The sequence below is a fragment of the Aythya ferina genome, assembly GCF_964211825.1.
Source record: "Aythya ferina genome assembly, chromosome: 3".
Taxonomy (NCBI): domain Eukaryota; kingdom Metazoa; phylum Chordata; class Aves; order Anseriformes; family Anatidae; genus Aythya; species Aythya ferina.
Window position 1 is genome coordinate 15,076,707 of NC_140298.1, and position 18,590 is coordinate 15,095,296.

Consider the following 18,590-nt stretch of genomic DNA (forward strand, 5'->3'; position numbering starts at 1 on the left):
TGATCACAACTACCTATCTGCAGCTTCATACCACAAATATTCCTCTGCTTTGATGCCTTAGTAATTTTCAACAACATTAACAATTACAGCAATTTTTGAATCAGAGGATATCTTCTGATTACTAGGAAATTATACCCTTATGAAAAGTAATATATTTTTAGTATACTTGGCACACTTTTAGTAGAGCTAAGTATCTGTAGAATACTTGAATTATAGCAAGTATACTCATTTTTCATAAGTGTAGAGTGACACATTATAAAACAAATTATTATAATCAGAGATTTTCTTGAAGCTATCAAAGGGCTTGATTCAAAATGGGATAAGTTCTTCCTAGTACCCTCAGCCCACATTAGCGGGTAGTGGGAACTGAGGGCACTCAGCACCTTCGAGGGAAGTTCCCATGTAAGATCCAATCCTGCAGCTGTGCAAGATGCAATTTCTTTGATTACTTCTACTAATTTGCATACTACATCTATGATTTGGGCACACAGATAATTCACACTAGAATATCCTGTCATTCTGCCAGCCTTATAGACTTGTTATATATTGTTTTTCAATTTGCAAGGTCTTTGGAAAAGAGCTTCTTGTTTTATCTAGGCAGCTCCTGCCATCCTAGGAAAGAGGATGATGAGGTGAAGGCTGGTGATGATGAATGGATTTCATGAAAATTTATAAAAATGACACTCATAAATTTAACATAAATTACATTAGTTACATATGAGCCAGAATTTAGTCAGATTTAAAAAGGAATTATGAGAAATTACAGGAGTAACATTTATAAAGACTGTTAAATATTAAGAGTTTTGAAAGACATATTAAGCAAATTATTTTGGGGTTTAAAGTAGTCTCAGATTCAAATTAATCCCAGATCTGTTTGCTGTGGGATTTTTTACACATTTCTTTCAAGCATATTATTCCACAAAATGTTACAGATGAAATAAGCTTTGAAGTACTTAGTGGACACCATCCACTCAATGACAACATGCAAAAGATTGTTGTTCTCTTCAATTCTTCTTTTCTAAGAGGTTGCCTATGCTTTACTGCTTAAAAGCTGTTATAAGACACACAAAGCAAACATTTGAACTAAAGAAGACCCGTGTGTTCAAAAATCATTTACTTTCTTAAATTTTTGCAATCAAAAAGGGAAAAGGGACAGAGAGGTGCTGATCTCTTCCCCCAGTAATCAGTAATAGGAGTTATGGGTACAGCATAAAGCTGTGCCAGGGGAGATTTAGACTGGATATTAGGAAAATATTCTTTATCATGAGAATGGTCAAACACTGGAATGGCATCATAGCAAGGTGTCATTAATAATATGTTTTATCTTTTGGTTAGCACTGAAGTGGTCAGACAGTTGGACTTGATCTTTGTAGATCCCTTCCAACTGAACTATTCTGTTCTGTTCTGTTCTGTTCTGTTCTGTTCTGTTCTGTTCTATTCTATTCTATTCTATTCTATTCTATTCTATTCTATTCTATTCTATTCTATTCAAAATTGCATGGGGTTTACATATATTATTTCTAAATTCAAGCCTGTCATGGAAGACCTTGAGATGTAGCTGTCATCATGCATAAATATTTGATATGTTATTTCATGTTACCGCATAATATTGACAGGAAGAAAAAAAAAAAAAAAAAAAAAAAAGAGAGAGACCTGAACATAGGGTATACTTTTAAAATTAATAAAAATATTAATATAAAAATTATTCACTTTCTCTCTGAATTTTTTGAGGCTAGCCTCTTGAGACAATTTCACATCAATCTTACCAAGCTGTTCTATTAAGAAACTTCTATAACAATCTTCTTATTAACAGTTAATATCAAACTAAGTATGCTTTGGAAGTCAGTGGTCTTACCACTGTTCTCTGTTTTACCATGCTTTTCCCAGTTGATTTATAGCAATTGTCAAATCCAAACGTGTATATTATATATATACTATATATAGAAGGATGTTTTGCACCACTTGGACTTTCTTCATGGAGCTTCATGGAGCTTCAGTGAGAAAACTACTGCCACTATAGCATATAGAAAAATATATGCCAGTATAATAATATATAACATAATCTATTCTAGAACCTACTCAAGATTCATCAACAGGACTAGCTGAAAAATTAGTTTCTGTACCACTGAGAAGAACTAATATGGGTATTTCATTACAGATTTCTCCTGGCGATGTGTACTGTTGTGTCCATCAACCCTTGTACTAGGAGGGAGTTAGAACTCTTATGTGCAAAAGTACATGTATGTGATATCTTCAGGTTTGAGATTTAGAGCCATCAATCTTCATGATGTTTTTGTCACTATAGATTTCTTCTTAAATGCACTTTATGGAAAATTAAAGGCCTGGTAGCTCCTTTGTTCGTTACACTGCATTTTCTTCCATGATGATTATGTTGTAAAAATGCAATTATCTTCACACTCAGCTTTCCTCTCATTTCATGAAAAAAAACCTCACCGTTGGATATGCAAATATCAAAAAACTTCCAATTCAATATTTCACATTTTATAGATATAGATACCATTGAACAGGTCTATTTTTCTTATAGCTTTAAACAGTTCTCTGCAATGAAGCTACCACGCCAAGAAAAATGGCATCTATATTTATTTCACAGATTTCACAGAATTTCTAGGTTGGAAGAGACCTCAAGATCATCGAGTCCAACCTCTGACCTAACGCTAGCAGTCCCCACTAAACCATATCCCTAAGCACTACATCTAAACGTCTTTTAAAGACTTCCAGGGATGGTGACTCCACCACTTCCCTGGGCAGCCTGTTCCAGTGTCTAACAACCCTTTCGGTAAAGAAGCTCTTCCTAACATCTAACCTAAAACTCCCCTGGCGCAACTTTAGCCCATTCCCCCTCATCCTGTCACCAGGCACGTGGGAGAACAGGCCAACCCCCACCTCACTACAGCCTCCTTTAAGGTATCTGTAAAGAGCAATAAGGTCGCCCCTGAGCCTCCTCTTCTCCAGGCTGAACAAGCCCAGCTCCCTCAGCCGCTCCTCGTAGGACTTGTTCTACAGACCCCTCACCAGCTTCGTCGCCCTTCTCTGCACCCGCTCAAGCACCTCAATGTCCTTCTTGTAGCGAGGGGCCCTAAACTGAACACGGTACTCGAGGTGCGGCCTCACCAGAGCTGAGTACAGGAGGACGATCATCTCCCTAGCCCTGCTGGTCACACTGTTCCTTATACAAGCCAGGATGCCATTGGCCTTCTTGGCCACCTGAGCGCACTGCTGGCTCATATTCAGCCGACTATTCACCATCACACCCAGGTCCTTCTCTGCCTGGCAGCTCTCCAACCATTCCTCTCCCAGCCTGTAGCTCTGCTTGGGGTTATTGCGCCCCAGGTGCAGGACTCGGCACTTGGCCTTGTTGAACTTCATGCAGTTGACCTCAGCCCATCGGTGCAGCCTATCCAGATCCTCCTGCAGAGCTTTCCTACCCTCCAGCAGATCAACACTTCCCTCCAACTTGGTGTCATCTGCAAACTTACTGAGGGTGCACTCGATGCCCTCGTCCAGATCATCGATGAAGATATTAAAGAGGACCGGCCCCAGCACCGAGCCCTGGGGGACGCCACTAGTGACTGGCCTCCAACTGGACTTGGCTCCATTCACCACGACTCTTTGGGCCCGGCTATCCAGCCAGTTTCTAACCCAACGAAGCGTGCGCCAGTCCAAGCCAAGAGCAGCCAGTTTCTTGAGGAGAATGCTGTGGGAGACGGTGTCAAAAGCCTTGCTGAAGTCAAGGTAGACCACATCCACAGCCTTTCCCTCGTCCACCCAGCGCGTCACTTTGTCATAGAAGGAGATCGGGTTCGTCAAGCAGGATCTGCCTTTCATAAACCCATGCTGACTGCACCTGATCACCTGCTTGCCCTGCAAGTGCTGTGTGATGACTCTCAGGAGGATCTGCTCCATGAGCTTCCCTGGTACTGAGGTCAAACTGACAGGCCTGTAGTTTCCCGGGTCTGCCCTCCGGCCCTTCTTGTAGATGGGCATCACATTTGCTAGCCGCCAGTCAACTGGGACCTCCCCCGATAGCCAGGACTGCTGATAAATGATGGATAGTGGCTTGGCCAGCTCCTCTGCCAGTTCTCTCAGTACCCTTGGGTGGATCCCATCCGGCCCCATCGATTTGTGCACATCCAAGTGCCATAGCAGGTCACCAAACAGTTCTTCGTGGATAGTGAGGGCCACATCCTGCTCCCCATCCCCTTCCACCAGCTCAGGGTACTGGGTATCCAGACAACAACTGGTATTGCCGCTAAAGACTGAGGCAAAGAAGGCATTGAGCACCTCCGCCTTTTCCTCATCTCTTGTAACTAAGTTTCCCCCCGCATCCAGTAAAGGATGGAGATTCTCCTTAGTCCTCCTTTTTGTGTGGATGTATTTATAAAAACGTTTTTTGTTATCTTCAACGGCAGTAGCCAGATTGAGTTCCAGATGAGCTTTGGCCTTCCTAATTTTGTCCCTGCACAGCCTCGCTACATCCTTATAGTCCTCCCTAGTGGCCTGCCCACTTTTCCAAAGATTATAAACCCTCTTTTTTCTCCTAAGATCAAGCCACAATTCTCTGTTGAGCCAGGCTGGTCTTCTTCCCCGCCAGCTCGTCTTTGGGCACGTGGGGACAGACCATTCCTGCGCCATTAAGATTTCCCTCTTGAAGAGCGCCCAGCCTTCCTGGACCCCTCTGCCCTTCAGAACCGCCTCCCAAGGGACTCCACCAACTAGTGTCCTGAGCAGCTCAAAGTCAGCCCTCCGAAAGTCCAATACAGTGGTTTTACTGGTCCCCTTCCTGGCCTCGCCAAAAATAGTGAACTCCACTATTTCGTGGTCACTCTGCCCAAGACAGCTCCCGACAATCACATCCTCCACCAGTCCTTCTCTGTTTGTAAAGAGAAGGTCTAGCGGGGCACCACCCCTGGTAGGTTCACTAACCAGCTGCGTCAGGAAGCTATCTTCCATGCTCTCCAGAAACCTCCTAGACTGCTTTCTCTGGGCTGTGTTGTGCTTCCAGGATATGTCAGGGAAGTTGAAGTCCCCCACGAGTACAAGCATGGAAGATTTCGCAACTTCTATCAGCTGCCTGTAGAACTCCTCATCCGTCTCCTCATCCTGGTTCGGCGGTCTATAGCAGACCCCGACCAGGACACTAGCCTTGTTGTCCCTGCCGATCCTAACCCAAAGGGACTCGACCTTGTCATTCCCAGCCTCGAGTTCCACAACATCGAAAGACTCTCTAATATAGAGAGCCACACCACCACCCCTTCTGTGCTGCCTGTCCCTTCTATAGAGCTTATAGCCAGGCATTGCAGCACTCCAGTCATGAGAGTCGTCCCACCACGTCGCCGTGATGGCAACCAAGTCGTAGCCTGCTTGCCGCACGATGGCTTCCAGCTCCTCCTGTTTGTTACCCATGCTGCGTGCATTGGTGTAGATATCTTGAGGATCAAACGGGGATTTTCATCAAGATGTTACTTGTTACTGTTACATTCTCTTGAATATGCTTCATGTTCAGTGTTTGCTACTACAGTAACCATAAGGAAGCAGTGACGTTCAGAAAAATGTGTAAGTTTGAAATGCTTTGTGGTCAACTGAGATTTTGAACTATACCAAGTCCATAAGTATCTTCTGATTAACAACATGCCTACAAATTTTCTAACCATGTTAGATTTCTTCGGTCATGTTAGACTTTCTTTGGACAAAACTACTTTTATAGTCCCAAACCCACGTCTAAAGATATGATTCTCCAATTTTCTCAGTTGGAATATTAGATCACTAAACACAAGTGACACCTTCTGAAATAGCAGAAGACTTGGGAATATCATTAAATGCCAGTAGTGGGTATAAGGTCAATAAATATTTTAAATCCTCCTAAGTATGTAAGTATGCTCTTTTACTTTATTATTTATCTTTTCAGAATTGGTTTCAAGCAAGATTTTAAAATCTTGATCCTCCAAAGTTAGGCATTAGTAAGCTCCAAATATGCATTTTCCAGAGAAACTATCAAATTCAATTCACACATAATTAGTTGCTTCTTAGTTCTCTTTTCTGAATTCAGTCATACACATGAGCTAAATATCTCCAGTACTGTATTTATGTGCTGCAGTTCATTTTGTTGAATTGTATAGTTTTGTCTCTCTCTTTTAGTTCAAGATCTTCAACTACTTCATTACAAGTATCTTTTACTTTCTTCTTACTTTAGATCTACCCATGCTTTCTTCACTCACACCTGAGACTGACCAGTAATGTACAAATTAATGTGCAGAAATTTTATCTTTCTTTCCTCATACTGCTTTAAACCTCACTGGCTGTATGCAGATACAGATACAATTTCTGCTATACCTCTCTGTGTTTTGTCTGTTTTCCACTCTAGATCAACTTCAAAAGATAACAATGAATCATAAAAGAGAAAAAGAAAAGGAAAAAGAAAAGGAAAAAGAAAAAGAAGAAAAAGAAAAAGAAAAAGAAAAAGAAAAAGAAAAAGAAAAAGAAAAAGAAAAAGAAAAAGAAAAAGAAAAAGAAAAAGAAAAAGAAAAAGAAAAAGAAAAAGAAAAGGAAAAAGAAAAAGAAAAAGAAAAAGAAAAATTAAAAGAAAAATTAAAAGAAAAAGAAAAATTAAAAGAAAAATTAAAAGAAAAAGAAAAAGAAAAAGAAAAAGAAAAAGAAAAAGAAAAAGAAAAAGAAAAAGAAAAAGAAAAAGAAAAAGAAAAAGAAAAAGAAAAAAGAAAAAGAAAAAGGAAAAGTTGCCAAATGTCTTCTGTGAGAACTTATTCAAAAAAGCAATGGGTCAGCTTTGCATTGGGCCTGAAGCTCTTCAAGATGTAGTTGTTTTAGAAGGGTTACTGATAGTAGTTCCAGAAAAGGGAAAGATGTCAGAAATGTGAAATGCTTATAAGCATAGTAGAGGTTTGAGGTATCCCCAAAACCTAACCACCCTGTTTATTGAATGCTACCCTGGACCACTCCAGCACAGAAACAGATTTTCTCTCTCTAAAATCTTTAAAACAATTCCTGCTGTCTCTATCCCAGAAATAACTTTCTCCCTCCTCATATCTTTCTCATGCCTGCCTAGAAAACCAGTGTTCTCCAGAAAGTTTTAGTTTGATTTTAATTCTTTTGTTTGTTTGTTTGTTTGTTTGTTTTCTCAGCAGAATGATCCACATTCCTTATGCACCTCCTTTACTGTGTGCTTACTTCTTATTAGCTCTGACAGCTATGCCAATTGCATGTACGTGCCTAAAAGACAGCTCCAGCATTCACTTCAGCTTGCCAACAAATCTCTTATTTAAAATTACAACTGTTGGGCAGTTTCACATATGTACCTTTTAATGACTCAAAGGCACTTTGTTCTGACAATAGATCTCATAAGATCTCAAACTTGCAAGTTGTGTAATGTACTACATTCCCTTTGACAGCATATATGACTGCGTTGTTTCCAAGAATATCATTACTGCTGTTATCTCTTTATTGTTCAAAATCTATAAATATTTTGGTGCAACACACATTATTTTATGCAGTAAAAAGTCAAGTTTCTGTAAGGCCATGTGCTTCTTACAAGATATTCCATACACTTCTCAAACTGAAAGACCTATGAAGAGAGATAGTTTGGGATTTGCATTTCTTCTTTATTATTTTTTTTTATTATTATTATTTATTTTTGTGCTGCTTCAGGATGAATCAACTATGACACCACATGCTGCAACAATTGCTGAGGATGCCAAAAGTAATACATTTTTTTTTTCTTCTAAAACTCAACCAAAATCACCATTAAATTAAGGAAATCTCCCAACATCTCCCTGTATCTTCCCAGCTCACTTAATGTCTCATCACTTTATTTCTTTGTAGGCTCTTCCCATATATTCTCCCACTGTGGCAAGCTTCTTGCTGCAGATTTAGAGAAACATGAACATCCTCTGGCTACAGCTGGCACAACTGATCTGTCGCCCTGTTTGAAGGCGGAAGAAACCTCCACCTGTGCCAGCACATCCACGCATATCACTGACTACCAGCATGGACTGGGCTTTGGCTTTGACATTTCCTATCAAAGAGCATGCACTGCTTTATTATGTGTTCACCATGAGCACAATAAAAATTAGGTGACAGTTAGAAAATACTATTTTTTACATAATGTATATAAGCACTAACATATCAGATTACAATTTTGCTCCTTTAAAAATGTGTCTTTTTGTTATATTGAAGCCTACAATTTATATGCTTTTCATATCAGGAGAGATATTTGCTCCTTGCTCTGTTCACACAGGTCAAGTTACTAGAATTGTCAAGAGAAATTCTCACTCTATATTTAAAAATAAGTGGATATGGATATCATCTGGCTGAATAAAAAGGAAGTCTGATTATGCTGTATGTACTGAAGATACATTGCACATCTAGCCAGTTTTTATTCTTGTTCCTTAACATGTTGCTTGGTTACTTCATCAAACTTGTCATATGGGAGAATGCCTGTTTTATTAAAAAAAAAATAATAATAATAAAATGTAAGGCTAACTCCTCTGGGACTGAGGTGGGAGAATGAAGGTTGTTTTTTTTACACTTACTTCTGAAGTTTCAGTTCAAAACTAAATTGTTAATGGCTGTTTTCAGCCCAGAAAACAACAAGTATGGCGGCACACACCACTCCCAAGGGATTCTGGGATGCCTAATGCTGGAGTGTCCTGGTGACTCTTTCAGTGTAACAAGAACAGTCCATATTTTCAAGAGCTGCCAGGACCTTGGCAAACGCTACAAATAGATCACAACCAACATCTTTGTCTAGGCCCCTGAGCACAAAGCTTGAAGGCCGCCGCTAGTTTGGTATGACCAACTAGCTTCCAGGCAGGTAAAACCAATCTTAAGAAGCATTTAATTTCCTGAATAGTTTGCAAGCATGGGGAGAAAACGTACATTGAGACGGGTTTAAAACTACACCAGAGAGATTCTTGGCTTTCCAAAAGACTTCTCCGGTGGTCCAAAAGGTGAGCTGTGGTCAGAAGTCCACACCTTCATATTCCCACAGCCTTTGCAGACTCCCGCAAGCTTCGCGTGTGGAAACAGTGAGAGGCCTCCATCACCCCACACAAAGAGGTGGCTTGGCTGGGGGACGGCAGGGAAGCCACATCTGCAGGGGGGCGAGATGGGGTGCGGTGGGCACCTCTGCCACAACACGCCAAGGAAACCGACGGCTCAGCCTCGCTCAGGAGACGGACCGAGGCTCCCCCACCCATCTCCCGTTGCCCACCACTGCCTTCCCCTCCCCAGTCCTCCAGACCGGCACAGGCGACCCCTCCCCGGGCCATGCCCATCTGCGGCGGCGGTGCCCTGAGGGGCGGCGGCGGTGCCGGGCGGGCCCTTTGGAGGGGAATATAGGGATTTTTGGGGGGTCTGCAGCGAGTGCGGCACCGCCCCCGGCGGGCAGACGGGCGCGGCGGCGTCACGCGGCGGAACCGCCCCCCGCTCCCGGCGGCCGCCCCCGCCCGCCGCCGCCGCCGCCGCCGCCGCCGCCGCCGTCGCCGCGCACCCGCAGCATCGCCCGCTCCGTCGGCAAGCGGCAGAGGCAGCCCCCGGCCGGCCGCGCCTTCCCCGGCCCGCGGCACGCCGCGCAGGTAAAGGCGGAGCGGCGGCGAGGAGGACGAGCCCCGCTTTGCGGAGCCGGCGGCGGCGGCGGCGGAGGAGGAGGAGGAGGAGGAGGAGGAAGAGAAGGAGGAGGAGGAGGAGGAGGAGGCGCGAGAGGCTGGTGGGTTTGCATGCGGCGTTGTGGAGAGGTAGATGGCGGGGAGAAGAGATGGTGGAGCGGAGGGCGAAGTTAAAGGTTGGATGCGGTAATTTATTATCCCTTGCAAAAGCGGGTGGGGGGTGGGATCTGCGAGGCTTAAGGAATAAAATCGATCTGCTGCATGTTTTCCCTGGCGTGAGATGCTTTGGTGAAATGCGAAGCCGGGGCAGCGACGGGAATGAATATCGCAATATGATTGTTATTTCTCGGCGGCAGCCTGGAAAAGGCGAGGGGTTTGTGCAGGAAGTGCATGGATAATTTGGGACATTTTCTATTGTGAGCCAGAAGAATGAAGGCAGCCGGCTTCCTTGATATGTGTTTGAAACTGTTCAGGTTCCTGCTGATGGTATGCATTTTTGAAGGGGTAAAAATTATATCATAAACGTATTAAAATAAATATGTCTGCAGGCTGGAAAGGTAGCAAAATCGATCATTCCAGCCGCCTGGGAAAGAACTTGATTCTAGAAATTACGTAGAAATGAAGGGAAAAGATTAATGAGGCTGTTAAGTCTGCTTTTGAATTAGAGCGCTTCTCCCTTTGGCTGCAGCAAGGTTGTTTTTCAGATCCTTTTATTTCATCCGGTAATTTGTGAACTCTCTGGTCTTCCCCGCACCCAGAGACAATGCCGTGTATTTTATACAATAAGGATTCTGCCAAGGATTGTGCATGCCAACCGACCTGGCATTTATTAAGGATTTATTGACCTATGGGTGTCTCTCTCTCTCTTTCTAATTTGAAAAGGCTCAATCGGGGCACCTGTGACTAAATCATAATTTTTAAAGAAAAAATGGTTGTAGGGGGGTTGGGGAAGCGTATTAATTGACTGTGGAGGCACTGAATGCGATAGCTACATTTATGTTGAGCTGTGTGGATTTCTCACCACATACATGTGTATACATATGTACATCGCCGGGAGGGATATCTGGTAATTTAGATGGTAATTTAGACCCCATTTGAGACATATATATCTTAAAAAAATTGTCCTCCTTTGAGAATGAAAGTATCCCTCTGCTTTGGAAATGACTAGACAAGACAGTGCTGTTTACTGGCAGTGTGTGTAAATTATATCGGCAGTAATAAGTAAGCAATTGTTTTTTTTTGTGTTTTTTTTTTTTTTTTTTTTTTTTGGGTCTTTTTCCTTTTCAATCTTTCAATTCCCCCCCCCCCGCTTTTTCTTTTTCTTCCTTTCTTCCATTCCCTCTTTGTCTCTCGTGATTTTTTTTCTTCCCCTTCCTCCTTCTCTCTCTTGCTGGTGCTCTGCGTGTGAGTGAGAGGGGAAGGCAGGCGCGCCGCAGACAGAGGCAGGCAGCGGGCAGGGATGCTCTCGAGGTGGGATCCCCGCTCGGCGGCTCTCCGCGGACACCTGTAGGGATCGCTCTGGCACGCACGGCGGGCGCGCACACACGCACACGCCCGCGCGCGCGTTCCTGCCTGGCTCCCCTCCCGGCGCACACCACAGCCTCCTGCCACCCTCCTGCCGTGCTCCGCATTCGCACTCGCACCTTTGCCTCTTCCCTCCGTGCTCCCCCGCGCAGGCACCGTGCGCGCAGGGAGCCGCGCCGCCCCGCTCACCTTGCGCCCCGGCCTCTGCCGCATGCACTCCCCACCCGTCTACCCCCCTGGGGCTAACCTTTCCTCTCCCCCCTCCCGCCCCCGCCCTCTCCGGGCTGTGCATCCCTCACCTCTTTCCCGGGCCTCTTCCTCTCCCCCCCGCAAGCCATTTCCCACGCCGGCAACCCGCCCGCGCACGCTGTGTGCCCCCCAGCACCCGCCCCGCCGCATCCCATCGCACTCCACACCCTCTCCCTCGCCGCTCCTTTCCCTCCGCCGCAGCGGGTCCCCGCGGCCGCTCTCCTTCCCCCCTCCCATCCTCTAGTGCACCCACTCGTGTGTGGCCCCCCCCCCGGCTCCCACGTCCCCCCGCCGATGCGGAGGCTGCGGGGCGGGGGCCGGTGCGGAGCCCCCGGGCGCCGCCGCCCCGTCGGGGCCGCGCAGGGCGGAGCTGTTCCGGGTGCTGAAGCCCGAAGCGGTGCCTGCTGCGGAGCGGCGGCGCGGTGCTGTGCCGCCAGCCCCCGGCACCCCGACGGCGGCCACCGGGAGCCGGGTGGCTCCGGATGAGCGAGGGTGGGCGGGGGGGGCGGCCGCGGGTAGCCCGGCTCCTTCGACGGGCCCTGGTGGGCACCACTTTTTTCGGAGGAGCTGCAGGATGTTTGGTATTGAGAGGTGGAAAACCTGGGTCTCTATGTTGCCCTGCAGTGCACGGTGCTGCCCGGTGCTGGTTGGCACGGCTGGGCTCTGCCCATGAAGTTTGGGGGGGGGATTCTTGCCTTTCTTTTGCTGCTCTTGCCCGCCTCGCATGTGACAAATAATAAAAATAAACGTGTTGACATTTAGAGGAATGAAATTAAATATAAAGAGAGAGTAGGAGGTGACTTAGCGGCTCCGAACGTGTCAGGTGCAGGCAGCTGAGGTGTGTGCCTGTTTTCGAGCAGGTTTTTGCTCTGCCAGGCTCGTCCCTGCCCTCCCGCCCTCCCCCACCAGCCCGGCAAAGGGCTTGGCAGCCGTTCTGGACGTGATATTTTGCCTAAGTGCTGCTGGCTAAGAAGTGGGAGGGAGGTGAAGGGGAAGCAGTGGGTGAGGGAGGTGTCGGAGATCCTCTCCTCCATCAGGAGAGATCTGCTAATACATACCTTCCAGAAAAGATACCGCGGCTTGGGGGAGAAAAATAGAGAGGGGAGCCTCTCTGCTGAAATGCTTTGAATGCAGAGACCTCTTCAGAGGAACAGAGTGAACTGTGGCATATGTATGATTTTTAAAACGGAGAGTGTCCTTTTAAATAAGGGCAACTGAATAAACATACATAAAATGCTGCAACCCATTTCAGAGGACTAACACATGGGATTAGCTGATCTGCATTGTGAATAATGTCAACATCAGAGCTGGCTTGAATTGGATTTTCCCTGCCATAACAGAGAATATCAGCAGCAAAAGAAATCAGGTGGCAGGGAAAAATGTGGTTTGAAATTTTCAAAAAGCCTTCTAAGAAACCATTGCAATTCTTTCCTCACCCCATGAAAATAAACCAGTAGGTGTGCCACATATGGCGAAACCTGCCAGTTCCTTCTGGGAGCTCAGTCCACTTTATATGTTTTTGAGCGATAGTAGAATGAACTAGAACCAGGCTTGGTATCATCATCTGAATTAATAGGACCCTATAGCTTCACAGGTGCAGCTATTTCTATAAATAAATTAAACCATATAGCGGGATAAATAAAATCTCTTCAGGATCCTTTTCTTTTGAACATCAGTATTGTAATAAGAAAATATGCTACTAAAGTATTTCAAAGTTTTGGAATGGTAAGTAGTTTACATATAGATTATTCCATAAAAATGCAATCTAGTGTAAGCATTTACATTAAGATTTAAGTTTAGCACTGCACGTTATTATGATTTCTCAGTAACTCCAAAATTACAGCAGCAGCACTTCATTTTCCTAACGTTGAACAGCAGTTCAAATAAAAAATTAATCACAAATGTACACTATTGATCAACTTTATGATTTAATGTGTTATTAGTCATCATTTCTTATTATTCTGTTTCAATTCCTTGCAGATTAGAAACAAAAACAATAGAGGAATTCACCCCCCTGGATCTTAGTCTTGGCCTTTTGCAAGCAAGCAGAAGAGGAGCTGTCAGGCTTTGCATGTCAAGTAGCCACTCGGCTGTTTGACAGCTTCTGGGTTTCAACCCCATTGGGACTGAGGCAGCTCAGGAAACCATGAGCGATGAGTCCTGTCGTCTGCTGACGCTGCTTTAGCACCATGGCAGACAGTCCGTGATCTGACAAGAGGATACGTCTTAGGGAGGCAGCACTGGGATCGGTAATTGGCTTCCTGGGAAACTACAGCTGGTGGATAGGATGTAAAAAGAGGTGCACGTATACTGGGATATTGCTGCAGTCTTGGCGAGCTACTGGATCCACTTGGAAAAAAGGATTTTGCCACCAGTTTTGGTTTTTCTCCAGCTTTGGTAATGTTGGCTTTGGGGAAAATTTCTGCTGACTCACCCAGCCCCAGACATCTTTTGCCAAGCCTGGCTGACCAGTGAAGAAACCCACCAGCGCCTTCTCCCCTGTGGCAGACCGGTGGGGCACCTTCCCTTCCTGGTGCCCCACTTCATCCAGCGGGGCACTCACAGCCCCCCCGTCCCAAGACGGGGGTGAGCGTGCCTGAACCTCCAAGCGTGGCTGGTGCCCGGCAAGATTTTACCCTGTCTGCCACCGGGGCCCCAGCGCCGCCCCCCGCCGGCACTGCCGCCCCGCTCACCCGTCCCAGGCCGCGCAGGATGGGGGCGGCACTGGTGCGGCGTGGGGGCTGCCTACTGCTCTGGCTGGCCCTGCTGTTGGGCTGCTGGGCTGAGTTGGGCAGTGGGCTGGAGTTCCCGGGGGCTGAGGGGCAGTGGACCCGCTTCCCCAAGTGGAACGCCTGCTGTGAGAGTGAGATGAGCTTCAACATGAAGACACGCAGCTCCAGTGGGCTGGTGCTCTACTTCGATGACGAGGGCTTCTGCGACTTCCTGGAACTCATCCTCACCCAGGGTGGGCGGCTGCAGCTCAGCTTCTCCATCTTCTGTGCTGAGCCCGCCACTCTCCTGTCTGATACTGCCGTCAATGATAACCTCTGGCATGCTGTGGTCATTCGCCGCCACTTCAAGAACACCACACTGATCATCGACCGGGCTGAGGCAAAGTGGGTGGAGGTGAAATCCAAGCGGCGGGACATGACTGTGTTCAGTGGCCTATTCTTAGGGGGGCTCCCGCCAGAGCTGCGGTCAGCGACACTAAAGCTGACGTTATCCTCTGTCAAAGACCGGGAGCCCTTCAAGGGCTGGATAACGGATGTGCGGGTCAACTACACACAGACATCGCCAGTGGAGAGCCAGGAGGTGCGGCTGGATGATGAGCAAAGCCGCCTGTGTGCCCGAGAGGACGTTTGCCTCAACGGGGGCGTCTGCTCAGTGCTCAACGACCAGGCCGTCTGTGACTGCTCCCAAACAGGCTTTCGGGGGAAGGACTGCAGTGAAGGTAAGACACCATCTTAGCTTGCCCCACTGCCCCCTTTGCGTAATGGAGGGGACGGGTAGGAGGCCAGGCCTGCATGGAGTTTCATCTGTACAAGTGGGTCTCGTTCCCTTCCCCACTGCCTCCCTGCTGCCTTCCCTCTTCCTTGCCTTCCTCCCCCCACGTGTGTCTGTGGCAGACCATGGTGCCATCACTCCTCTGTTCTCTGCAAGGGTGGGTGATGGGAGGAGGATGCCATCTGGGTGTCTTCCCACAGCAAAGTGTGATGTGGAGTTGTCCTGGGCAGAGGAAGGACAGGGCCTTGGTGCCAGGTGGTACCCAGGCAGGAGGGGGTGGCTGATGTCATGCTTGGCTAGAGTCAAAGGAGGGGGTGGGCATGCTTGTAATGAGCAGCTGGTGGCAATTAATTCTGGGAATGGGAAGCGACAGGAAGAATTCTACTAGTTTAAGTGCAAAGGTTACCTGGGTTTATTTTTGTAGGGTAGTAGAGACCCAGAATCTGTTTTATATTGATATCTACTTCTATTACAACATTGGAATAAAACCAGTGATTTATTTGGGAATTCTTTAAATTGTTGTTGGGGAGGAGAGGGACTAGACAGAGGATTATAGTTTTATACAAATGTGAACAGTACTTTGCAATGTATTCAGACATTTGGAATGCCAGGCTTAGAGAGAAGACAAAAGGGCATGGGGGAAATATATACTCGAAGACTACAAAATTACTGGGTATTTATACCAAGGAAGACAGCTTTGAAAAACAGCAGTTTCCTGAATCCCATCTACAAATAAATCACTGAGTAAAATATGATTCATATTCAGTGGCCATTGGTTTTGGTGATTGGAGGTGTGAACATTTAATGCAGATACATGTAGGACTCTATTATTTGGCTGGTAAGGGTACCATTGCTTGAAACTACTTAAGCACAGAGGGTACTCATGTACCCTCATATGTACCTACAATAAAACTTAAAGGTATACGAATGAAGTAAGTACAAATGTAAAAATATAATCATGTCAAAATTTGAGACCGAAGACCTGAGTGTGAAATGTAGAAGGTAAATATAGATAAGATACTATGTATGCCAAATTAAGATATTCACTGAGTGGCTACAAGACATTTATGGCTGAATAATTTGCCTTTATTATTTCTATCAAATTTCACTCATTATAAAAAAGAAAACATCATTTGTGCTTTATTATGTAACATCTTCTGTCCTTAGTGTCAGTACCCAAAACACTACAGTCATTTTACATCTTGTTTACTTTATCAGCTGTTTATCTCTCATCTGCCATTCGTTAAAAAAATCAAAGCTTATTAACTTTTTAAAATAAGTAAAAAGGAAATGATAGTTTCAGAAAATAAGAAGTTTATACTTTCAGTTGCACACAGTCCCAGAAATTGTAAAATGAAGTATCTTCTATATTAGCCTAAATCATGTAAATGTATTTAGTATTTGAGTGTAACTTTTTAATATGTATACATAAAATATTGAGTTGTCTTAGCATCTTAGAGTTAGACCCTATTATAAACTGAAAAGCAAGTTCGGAGGGGTAGCAGTTTGATTAAAGTGACAATGGTCATTTATATATTATTGAAAAAGATATGCAATTTACATTAAAGCTGTTTATTTAAAATGATTCTGAACATGTAATATTTATATGAAAAAGTTTATATAATTGCATGTAAAATAAGTCAGGGCACATCTTGTCTTTAACAGAATTAGTAAGATCATCAGGTATTTTTAAAGAAAATTTTTACGTTTAGATTGAACCTTAATGGAATACTATATATGTTTTTATATATATATATATAAAAATTATATAGTGCTTGTAAGAAGATGACAGTCAAAATAATTTTGGAATCCCCCAAATTAGGATAAAGTATTGGCTTCATTCAAATGATAATGCTTTTACAATTGACCTCAGTGGGATCAAGATTTCCCTCACACCTCCCTTTACCACTAAGAAACCTTATAAAATAATAGCAAGATGTGTAATTTTAGCATAGTCTCATCATAAAGTAATCAGATTCCAATTTCATTTGAAATAGAATACAACATTTCCACTGTCAGCAACATAAATGGAACTGTTCCTGCAGTTTGTATCTGTTGATTGAGAAAAAATAACTGAAACCTATCAGTCAGGTTTGATGAAGGGTTTAGTAGCTTCTCATATGTGCTACCAAAAATACTGAACTAATTTGTAAAAACATTGATTTAATCTTCTGAAATATAAAAAGGCAGAAGGACAAGTCTGTCCATTGCATCTATCAGGAAAGAAACCCTGGCTACTGTTGTCTATTTCTCTTATAGCCAACATAGTAATTATGATGTTGAGTTAACGATCTTTTGTTCCTGGAATGTGTAAATTTTCCACAAGCTTTAGCAAGAGGTTGCCATTAAATTTCCCACAAGCCTTAGTAAGAGGCTGCCGTTGCGTAGGATGGAGGATATATATAGCAATTCATATAGCAATGAATTTGAGGGGATCTTCTGAGATCTCACGCTCTGTCTTTTTAGCTTGTTGGCTAGAAATGGTTTAAATATGAAAGGTACCATACTTACCATTTTTATCTGAGATTGGACCTAAATGTTCTAGTACCAAGCTTACCATTTTTATCTGAAATTGTACCTAGATGTCCCAGTTGGTACCTTTTGCCTTTAAGGTGAAGGATAGTCATTAAATTCTATTTTCCTTTGAAATATATATATATACATATATATAAATATTTATGTAATATAAGCTTGTATTTAGTGTGCTTCTGCATCTCTGCCATCTGTCTAGGTGCAGAGTTTAACGTTCAATGGTATAATGAGAACTTTAGAAATCAATAATAACAAACAAACAAAAAAAACCAACCCTTTCAAAAATTTTGATCCTGACTTGCACATTTGAGAGATTTGAAATAACTGATTTAAAGAGTCAATGTTTCAGGTCGTAGGATGCATTTTTGGTGGCATTTAAGTTATTTTCAGAGAGAGATTATCACTAAATTAAGAGATTATAAAATCACTCTTTCTTTTTTCTTTCTTATGAGGTAAAGTTTTCTTAAAATAATGAAGTTTCACCAAGTTTTATTTGTTTTGAAAAACCCATATAACTTACTTCTAGCAATATAACTTACTTCTAGCAAGCTTAACTGTCCTTGTAGCTGTCTAAAACAGGAGTAGCTTCATTTATTATCTGAACTACACCAGTGTAAAACCTAGGAAAGAATCAGATTTATTATGTTCAGTCATGTTCTTTGTTCCAGTAGTTATAAACTCTCTTCAATGGGAGCTTTGGTATGAAATGCAGAAAGAGTATTGGAGTTTTGCTTGAATATCAAGGGCATGCTGCCTACAGCACAGAAAAATATGATCTGTAGCAGTTCTGTTGTGAATTAGTCTTGAGTGCTTATGGGTAAAGAGGCTTCTAAAAGAGCAAATATAAATTTCTGTTTAATACTGAAACAGGCAAAAGAATATTATTTCATGTAATAGCGACTCAATAGAAATAAAAGTACATAAAATTATTATAAATTTTGTTAGAAATAAGACTAGCATTCAAGTAAACCCTGATTTCCATATCAATTTTCTGATAAATTTTTGACATACACCACAACCTTCTCAGCGAAAACTGTATTATTTGATGAAAAGAATCAAATTGGTATGGTTTGATTTTATTATAAGGAGAACTGTTTGGTAAAAAGACTGATTTTAAGAATCAAATTATTACTGAATTGTGTC

At 43.9% G+C, this 18,590-nt stretch overlaps 1 protein-coding gene across 29 annotated transcripts in view; it reads left to right on the top strand.

The window, feature by feature from the left end:
• The first annotated feature begins 9,622 nt into the window (after positions 1-9,622).
• The window catches only part of NRXN1 (neurexin 1), a 723,656-nt gene continuing 714,688 nt past the window's right edge, over positions 9,623-18,590 (top strand). For 27 of the 29 annotated variants that reach the window (XM_084513021.1, XM_084513050.1, XM_084513027.1 and 24 more), the window contains exons 1-2: positions 9,741-9,814; positions 13,392-14,862. In XM_084513021.1, the coding sequence (XP_084369147.1) occupies positions 14,124-14,862 (739 nt within the window). In that variant the 5' untranslated portion in view covers positions 9,741-9,814; positions 13,392-14,123. The other 2 variants (XM_084513032.1, XM_084513043.1) reach the window with 2 other exon arrangements.